Source organism: Peromyscus maniculatus, chromosome 2 (assembly GCF_049852395.1).
Source record: "Peromyscus maniculatus bairdii isolate BWxNUB_F1_BW_parent chromosome 2, HU_Pman_BW_mat_3.1, whole genome shotgun sequence".
NCBI lineage: Eukaryota > Metazoa > Chordata > Mammalia > Rodentia > Cricetidae > Peromyscus > Peromyscus maniculatus.
The window spans coordinates 109,609,669-109,619,875 of record NC_134853.1 but is presented as its reverse complement, the minus strand read 5'-3'; the positions used below and the strand labels follow the sequence as shown (position 1 = coordinate 109,619,875).

The following is a 10,207-nucleotide window of genomic DNA, read 5'->3' as shown; positions in this document are numbered from 1 at the left end:
AAATCACTTGTCTGTAAAGCATAAAATCTTACCTCTAGTACTTGGCCTGGAAATTTCTTGAATTTCATGCTGCAGTTGAAGTTTGTTCTTCATATATTTCTTAATATAGCTACTTGAATTGTAATGTCAATTTTGTTTCAGCTAATATTTGTGAGTCTAAAGGTGTTATATGAAACAATGGCACATGTGAAATTCTTGTGTATGTTGGTTAGGGTTGCGAGGTTGAGTTATTTTACTCTAGTTATCTTAATACACTTGAGTTCTTAAGTATATGAAGGTTCAAATTTGGTTTGTATTTTATATTAGATATTTATTGAATGATCATTTGGTGGTTATTATGGCACAATCAACAAGAGCTTCCTGACCAAGACTGACATATTCATGTTCATCCCTAGTACTCATGGTGGGACCAGAAATCTTATTTATGGAAGTTGTTCTCTCACTCCACATTTTTGCTGCACACACACATATGTTCACAAAAACTCATAAAAATGTATCATCTATGCTTTGCTCTAAGGAAAAGTTTTGGCGTTATTTTGCCACTTTTGGTGTCCTCTGACCTTAAGATGGAAAGGGATGCCGTTTAGTATTCCAGGAGACCATTCGTCTGAATGAAGACCATTCGGGGCTTCTCTGTGTTATAGCCATTGTGACTTCTACTGTTAACAGTGTGTCTCTGAAATTTCTCTCTGTCATGGACCTATTTTGTCAGCCTGGGTTTGTGCTTCACAGTGCCTTCAAAGTCAGGATCCATGGATACATCTCCCTTTCTGCCCATCATTCCCGTATGTAGGATCTTTCTACCAAAGCCAATTACCCAAAACAGCATGTATATTTTTCTAGCAGTGTCTGACTCAAAGATTGTGATACCTGATTGCTGCCTTTTCTGTACTTGCTCTGTGACTTCTGTAGAGTTTGAGTCGACTCACACTCTCTGCCCCACAGTGGCACAGTGTCCTCAGCTGTCTTCCTCTTCTTCTTCCTCTTCTTCTCCTCCTCCTCCTTTTCCTCTTCTTCTTTTAAATGATTTATTTATTTATTTATTCATTTATTATTTATATATCATATGTGACTGTAGGCCAGAAGTGGGCACCAGATCTCATTACTGATTGTTGTGAGCCAACATGTGGTTGCTGGAAATTGAACTCAGGACCTCTGGAAGATCAGTAAGTGCTCTTGACCTGTCAGCCATCTCTACAGCCTCCTTAGCTGTCTTCTTGTACCCCACTCCCTGGGAGTGCTCACCATATCTTGATAACATCAGCACTCACACAACCTGTGGTGTTTGTTTGCTTTTTAGCGCCCTAAATCCAACAAGGTGCCTGCTCTCATTTCAGTGGATTCATCAGAAAGGCTTTTCTGTTGAGCAGTGTGCACACGGCCAGAGGTCAGAATCTCAAGAATCCCCAGATGTCAACATCAGAAGACTCTAAAATCTGTAGTAAAGTGTAAATATCCCAGTTTGTCCTTGTAAGATATAAGTGTTTGAGTTTTTTTCCCAATACAACTTTTCTGATCAATATTTTTCACTGAGTGCTTGCTGTGCCTGAAGTTGGGAGGTGGAAATACAGACCAAAAGACACAGTGATAGCAGTGCCTCTGATTGCCTGTTAGTTACCCAGAAGTTTGGACTTACAGATATTTATCCAGTTTTACTTTAGTAGTGGATACTGCACACACTCTTTGTCCATTTCAAAATTGAGCAGACGAGCCTTGAGGGGTTCTACCACATAATAGAGGTTCAGTACTGCCAATGTGTATAATTTTTCATTTAATTTTTCTATGGTGATGGAGGCTCCATGGTGGATGTCATTTGTCTCTTGAATTTTCTTTGCATTGAATATTTTGTTACTTTTTTCCACACTTTCCTAGAGAGAAGATACTGACGTTGTTGGTGGCATTGAACTGAAATTGTGGTGTCACTTGAAATGAAATCAAAAGAAGGAAGTGTTGTCATCCCAGTGGGGAAGCAATAGCAACAACTTTCTGCTGCACTGTGGTACAGTGTCCTCAGCCCTCTTCTTATGCCCCATTTCCTGAGATTGCTCACCATATCTTGATGACATCAGTACTCACACACAGTGTGGTTTTGATTCGTTTTTAGCATCATAAATTCTTGAAGATCACTGCTATGGTTTCAGTAGATTCATTTGAAAGGCTTTTGTGTTCAGCAGTAAACACATGACGAGAGGTCAGAGTGTCAAGGATCCCCAGATGTTTTGCTTTTCAAGAGTTGCCATGGTCATGTTTCTCTTCACAGCAATAGAAACTATCTAAGATGCTCTCCTCACATCATGGTCCTGTGTCAGTTTCTTTATTCCTGTCTCTTGATTCCCCAATTCTATTGAACCAACGCAGATTATTATATCTAACATATAGAAAATGATATGGCTGTACATATTTTCTGGGCATGGTGATAGTATGGAACTGCTTTAAAGTAATTTATTCTTTTATGTAAACATAAAGATGATTAAAGTTACCTTCAAAATAAGGACCAAGGAAAGAATGCAGAAAGTCATGTCTAAACGATGTTTCACAATGACACACAGACTCTGGTTTATCCTTAATCATACTCCCTGACAAAGTCTTCTAGAATTACAAGCCCTGCAGATCAACTTGGCATCAATCAAATTTCCCCTTATACGCACTCCTCAGTGTGTGTCCCTATATATTGGAAAATCCTTTATCTATTCCTGTGATTCTCCTGATGACTCCAACATGGTAACCTTCATGTGGGCATGTCCCACAAACAAAGTGACGATGACAATTTTCTGCTGACCATGAAGTTGAGTGGCTAGACTTGACAGAAGGAAGGACTTTGTAGTTGATACGTTACTCTTAAGAAGGAGTTGATGAGACATATTGACCTGAATTACTCCTGCAGGCCATGTCTGGGTCCATAATCCTGCTGCACTGGTGTGTGTGTTGATGTCCATGGCCACTGTTACAACAGAGGTCCATAAGAACTGTACATGTTGAAATCCAAGGGCCATGCTGAGCCCACCCTTCCCTTCACTGATCCTGGAATGACTAGCTCTGTCCCTCACTGGACACTGCAACAGGAGAGCTTCCTCAGTTCCTCTTGGGATGTATAGTACCACACCCCTCACTGTGGGCACTGGAGAGGAGGCCCCAATGCAATTGGTGTAGGAAAGCTGTCTCTAACCCCAACATGAGGAGGCTGGTCCCAGCTGCCCAAATGAGGAGCTCAGCTGTAGCTAGAGTTTTTCTGCCTTGCCCACAGTCAGGACAAATCTTTGAGTCCCAGAGCCGCTCAGAACCAACCAAGTAAACACAGAGACTTATATTGCTTACAAACTGTATGGCCGTGGCAGGCTTCTTGCTAACTGTTCTTATAGCTTAAATTAATCCATTTTTATAAATCTATACCTTGCCACATGGCTGGTGGCTTACCAGTGTCTTCACGTGCTGCTGGTCATGGCGGCAGGTGGCAGTGTCTCTCTGCCTCAGCCTTTTGCTTCTCATAATTCTCCTCTCTCCTTGTCAAACCTACTTCCTGCTTGGCCACTGGCCAATCAGTGTTTTATTTATTGACCAATCAGAACAATCTGACATACAGACCATCCCACAGCACTCAGCTATCACTTAAACCCACATCCTTGCCCTTGGGTTGCCCCCCCCCCATCATCTATCCCATTTATGACCTGATGACTGGTCCTACAGAACATTAACATTTAGCTGGAGATTTTTCCAGTTCTGCCTGCCCAATGGTCAGGAAAAATCTCTCTCACTGGCCTGTCCCACAGCCATTTAGACTCAACCAAGTAAACACACAGAGTCTTTTATTGCTAACAAACTGTATTATCGTGGCAGGCTTCTTTCTATCTAATTCTTCCACCTTAAATTAACCCATGTCTCTTAGTCTATAAGTTGCCACATGGTTCTTGGCCTTCTGCTACCTTACATCTTGCTTGTCATGGTGGTGGCTGGCAGTGTCTCTCTGCCTCAGCCTTCCACTTCCCATAATTCTCCATTCTTCTTGTTCCACCTATACTTCCTGCCTGGCTACTGGCCAATCAGTATTTTATATATTAACCAATCAGAACAACACTTTAACATACAGAACATCACACAGCAATAACCCCAGGATCTCTATGACTGACTTGGGGAAATAACAGGATATTAGGGGAGTTTCTATATGTAGGGTCCAATAATGATGGTGTGCCAGAGGCCAGAGGGCTTGAACCAGACCAATGACTCATTGCAAAGAACATTTGAGGGTGAGCCTGATTGAAGAAATAGGTATACTTTGTAACATACTGAATCTCCTGATGTCATTAGGACAAATGAAGAAGGGTTGGGGAAGTGGGAAAGACAGTGGATTGAGGTGGATTTATTTGTGTTTCATTTTGTATTTAATTAATTTCTGTCATTGGTCAATGCTGAAGGGTTGAGTGATAGATATGGGAGTGCTGTGAAGGTTGCAGGATTGGGGTGCATGATGTGAAATTCCCAAATTATTATATATATATGTATGTATGAAGTGGATGAATCTCTAGGGTTACTCTTGTAGCTGTACCTACAGATGGCATTGTCTTCCTCACTTATGTGTCCTGAAGAATACAAAGGGGCTGTTGGGTGAAGATAATCTGGGCTGTTGATCTGTGACCCTGCAAAACACAGATCTCAATTCAATTTGAATAAGAACTACTTCATTCTGTACCGGTTAAGAGTGACTGTAATATTGTCTGTAACAAGGATTCAGGTTCCCCTTGTGACATGATCTATCATGGAGAGGTAACCTGAACTTTTGAAGTCACCCTTTAAACAACAGTCATAAGTCAGTGCATTTCCCAAGCCCAGTGTTGCTGGTCTCAGTAGGCAGAGCAGCGGGGGAGAATCTCCTTTGAGTGTTCAGACATTATTTTACATCCCTCCTAGCTGGGGCATGGTTTGCTCAGTTACATGACACATTCCAAATGCTTTACATACTGGTCAAAATGATGTGAGGTCAGACACAGAGCTTGGTTGTAGTTACCAACTGAGGATACTATATACAGATTCCTTCTTCTCCAGAGAATCTGCTCTGGAGAAGACTAGAGGGAAAAAAGCCTTAGTGACTGTTTTGTGCATGTTGAGCAGACCACTGTCCAGAAGGTATGACCTGTGTAGACCTGGGAGGGTGCTCCCTCCCTCAGATGAGAAGTGATGGGAATTGAGTCTTCCAAACTGATGTCAGTTTCTTGGGGGGAAATTCCTGTTTTAGTTTTGGAGAAAAACTCTTCTAGGAAAAAATTTCTAAAGAAAACACACCAGAGTAAAACTGTTTCTTCTTTGAAAGTGATGGCCTGTAGAGGGCTCTCTTCCTCTCTAAATGTTTGCCAGCATGGCAGATTATTTCCTCTGTCCCTGCCCCTCTCCCTCCTCCTCCCCCTGCCCCTTCCCTTCTCTCTCCCACTGCCTGTTACTAGCTCCACCCTACCCTTCCACCTACCCCTCTCTGTTTTTGGCCATAGTTAGCTATGGTTCTTTAGAAGAACACTCTGATTTAAATAAAACAAAAAGAGGAAACTCTCACAAAACTTGAATTGCTTCATATTCTATTTCAGCTGGTGGTTATGCATTTCCATAAATATAATAATCAGAAAGCAAGATGTAATAGATATCAGTTGTAGAATGGCAGAGCTGGTTTTGAGGACAGAATGAAGAGCAAACACTGTGTCTTCCCATATCAGGGAGGAGGAAACCAGGGATATGAGGCTAAAATATGGGGTCTGGGAAAGCTGGGAGGGACTGTGAGTATATCAGAAAGAAAGCTGTGTGCACATATATGTACATTATTATATATAGCATGTGCTGTTATTAAATAGTGCATCATATATAATATATATTTTTATACATACTTTCCCTTCAGTGGTTTGCTAGGACACTGTTCCATATATAAAGTATTTGTAAACCATCAATTCCTTACTGATTTCAGTGGCTAATACTCAGTTCTAAGGGGACTAATTGTAGTGAGGTTCAGGCTATTTTCAAAGACAGCAAAGGCTTTCAGTACTTCAACTGTCTATACTTTTCCAGTCACTCTTCCTCTCTTTTCTTTAAGTGTTGGTTTGACGATAGATGTCTCCATACCCACTGTATTTCGCTTTTCTTCTTTCCTCGGAAGAAAAACCTGATGATGGCCATGGCAATGAACCAAAAATATGATGTCATTGGAAAATCAAAGCTGTAGAAAGAAACCGGTGTGTCATCCAAATGAGACAGGAGCAGCAATAACATTACCTACTAAGATTCAGTGGAAAAGATCTATGTTGATTAACTACAATGATGCTATGAAAGTGACTCTATATCCTATGGATCTTCAGGTTCAATGCAATCTGTCTTAGTTAAGGTTTCTATTGCTGTGAAGAGACACCATGACCACAGCAACTCTTTTTTTCCCTTTATTTTATTTTATAATACCATCAGTTCTACATAACAACCACAGATTCCTTTATTCTCCCCCTTCCTGCCCCCTCTATTTCCTCCCCGCCAAACCCAAATTCCCACCTCCTCCAGGGCAAAGCCTCCCCCGAGGACTGAAAGCGACCTGGTAGACTCAGTCCAGGCAGGTCCAGTCCCCTCCTCCCAGATTGAGCCAAGCATCCCTGCATAAGTCCCAGGTTTCAAACAGCTAACTCATGCAATGAGCCCAGGACCTGTTACCACTGCCTAGATGACTCCCAAAGAGATCAAGTCAATCAACTGTCTCAACTATTCAGAGGGGCTGATCTAGTTGGGGGCCCCTGACCTACTCTGGTGATGGGATGGCCAACACCCTAATACTTGTACCGGAAACCCCTCCAAGGACTGAGGAATGCGGATGCAGACATCCATGGCTAGGCCCCGGGTGGAGCGCTGGGAGTCTAATTAGCAAGAAAGAGGAGGGTTTATATGAGCGAGAATTGTTGAAACCAAGGTTGGATAAAGCACAGGGACAAATAGCCAAATGAATGGAAACACATGAATTATGGACCACAGCAACTCTTATAAAGGAAAACAATTAATTGGGGCTGGCTTACAGCTTCAGTTCCCACCATCATCTTCATGGTAGGAAACATGGCAGGATGCAGGCAGACATGGTACTGGAGAAGGACCTGAGAATTCTACACCTTGATTCAAAGGCAGCAGAAGGAGACTGCCACACAAGGACTAGCTTGAGCATATAAGACCTCTAAGTCCACTCTACAGTGACACTCTTCCTACAACAAGGCCACACCTACTCCAACAAGGCTGCACCTCCTATCGTGCCGACCCCCATAGGCCAAGCATTCAAACACATAAGTCAATGGAGGACATTCCTTTTAAATCCTCTACACATAACAAAATTTTCTTAATTACATTTTTATTTATTTATAAGATTTTTTTATTACATATACAGTGTTCTGCCTGCATGTATCCCTGCAGGCTGGGAGAGGGCACCAGATCTCATTACAGATGTTTGTGAACAACCATGTGGATGGTGGGATTTGAACTTAGGACTCCGGGAAAACAAGCAGTGTTTCTAACCTCTGAGCCATCTTTCCAGCCACACAATACAAAATTTATGTTATGCTTCTCCCAGAAGCATCACTTTTAGAATACATACAGACTGAAGGGTGGTAGGGCACGCCTTTAATTCAAGCACTCAGGAAACAGAGGCAGGTGGATCTCTGTGAGTTTGAAGCCAGCCTGGTGTACAGAGCAAGATCCAGGACAGGCAACAAAACTACAATGAGAAACCCTGTCTCAAAAAAAAATCATAAACAAAGAAATAAAAAAAGAGGACCTATGGAACAATGAAGATACAAAAGAATAAAAGCTGTGTTGTGGTGTCACAATACCTGAATTCACATGACAACTACATCTCTACGAGAGAGTTACTGTAGGATTACTACCCCTTACCACAGAAACCTCTCACAGTCCATGGCAATAAACACAGAGACCCACAACTGATCCATGAACACAAAATTAAGGGCTAACTTCCTGCTCGAAGTATCATTGTAGAAGACAGAGCAGAAGAATTGTAAGACCCAGAGGCAGTGGATGATGACCACAGCAAAGCAGTGTTCTCGGACACAACAGGGCAGTTGCACTGAGAGTGGCTATGACCGAATGGACAAGGACAGGCCGGACAAAATCCCAGCTTGGAAAAGGGAGGAAAGTTCTCTTCTAGCTGAGGAACTGTGGCAGTTGATAGCTTCCTCTTGAGAGAGAGATTCAGTTGTCCTCAGTGTTTGGGCCCCTCAGAGAGGCTACCTAGGCTCCAGGAGATGGCCCTGTATCCAAGCACAACTGGAAGCTCCAAGAGAAGAAGGGTGAGAAGGAGGAGGAGGAAGAGGAGGAGGAGGACAAGAAATACCCATAAAAATTGAGAGGGAATCGTGGTGTTGCAAAGGATTAATTTTAGAGGCGTTTCACTTCCCTGGTGGGATTTATTTCAGGGATGGTTCATGAGGATGTTATGAATGGGGTTCATTTCCTTATTTCTTCTTGGTATGTTTGTCTGTGGTATTCAGGCAGGCTAATCACTTTTCTGTGATCTGTTTCTATCATTGTACATGATCTCACTCATATCTAGAACCCAAAACTGTTAAACTCATAGAAGTTGAGAGTAGATGAAAGGTTCCGGAGGTCATGGAGGTCAGAGGGAGGATTCCTCTGGGAAACATGTGTCAAAGAAGACTAAGTCACAATGTGACAGGAGCTAGATTCACTGGCCTCCTATCAAGCAGTATACTGGCTTTACATACCAAGAATACGATATACTGGGAGAAGTAGAAGGACAGATTTAGTTTTGTCTAAATTCTATGCAGTGAACACTTGTATCCAGTACAATTTTCAATACTTTGTCCTTTTGTAAAATTTTTATGGTTTGGAGTATCAACTAAAAATATTGAAATATATTGAAAAGATACCAAATTAATAAATCAAAAGTGTTGTATACAGCAAAATTGAATGGGATTCAAAATAATTTTATTGCATGTGATAGTTTGTTACATTAAAGAAAATACAAAACTATGAGATTTAATTTAAATAACTTAAATTACATAAATAGTAAAATAAATACACACATAATACACAGAGATACCCAAATGGATGCAGACACGAATGCCCTTACATATTGATAAAAATCATGCTGTTTTGCTGAAACATCTAGGTAGGTTGATTGAATTCATGTGAAAATAAATGAGTCTTTAAAGGATAATTCATGCAGTCTTGTAGCCCAGGAGATTTCTCACCACTTGGGGACTTACTTCTCCTCAATCAATCTTGCCAGCAGGTTGGCTGAGGAAGACAGGGCTCTCCAGACTTCTGCTCTGACCACCTCCCAGGCACAGGGGCTGTGTTTCTTCTCCTTCAGGTAGACAGTGATCCTATAGAAGTAGTTTCTCACAGCCAAAAGGGAGTCTTCCTGGCTCAAGGAAGGTTCCTGAACCTCCACCTGCTCCATCACACAGGCTTGCAGGTCATTGAGCAGCTGGTAGAGCTCATTGCAGAGGGTGTTTAGGAGGGTTGTCTCCCAAGCAGCAGATGATTCATTGGAGGTGAAGAGGATCAGGACCTGTTGGATCATCTCACCCAGGACCTGGATGACTTGTGCCTTTTGGATCTGCTGGGCATCCACCTTCTCCAGAGGGAATGCAAAGTCCATTCTGTCCTTCAGGCAGGAGAGAGGGGAGAGTCTCCTCATTTGTGCCAGGAGTGTGAAGGCTCTCTTGTTCCTGAGGTGATGAGTCTGAGGCAGGTCACATCCCAGACAGCAGCTTGACCAGTAGTGCATCACCACCAGGATCATCAGGAAAACACAGGGCCTGGCCATTGCGAATGTTGCAGATGCTGCTGGTCTTCTGGGCTCTGTGGTCATGAACCTTGCTCTTTAGAGTCTCTGAAGACAATGCTGTGTGCATCTGTCTTATATAGGGGAAAACACCACTTTCCATTTTCTGAATGCCCTCCTCTTATTTCCCAATTGTCTTTTCACTTTCTTTAACTTATTCTCTGATTGCTTTTGGGAATTTTTTTAAGCCATTTTCGTTTTCATCTTTGCTTCCTCATTCACTGATGCCCTCAGAAAGCTGTTTTACAGTTTTTTTTCTAAATAGAATTATCATTAACTATTACTCCACAGTAGAGAACCTTTGTTTGAAATGTACACATCTAATGTAAAGACAAAATATTTCTCTAAAAATTGTATTTGAAAGTTATTGTAATTCATTTTATA

At 41.9% G+C, this 10,207-nt stretch overlaps 1 protein-coding gene across 1 annotated transcript; it reads right to left on the bottom strand.

Annotated features, from left to right (window-relative positions):
* Positions 1-9,235: 9,235 nt before the first annotated feature.
* On the bottom strand, positions 9,236-9,805 carry LOC102914023 (interferon alpha-12-like). Its single transcript, XM_006998394.3, has one exon. It carries the CDS (start codon positions 9,803-9,805, stop codon positions 9,236-9,238), a length of 570 nt encoding a protein of 189 aa, XP_006998456.3.
* Between the last annotated feature and the right edge of the window lie 402 nt (positions 9,806-10,207).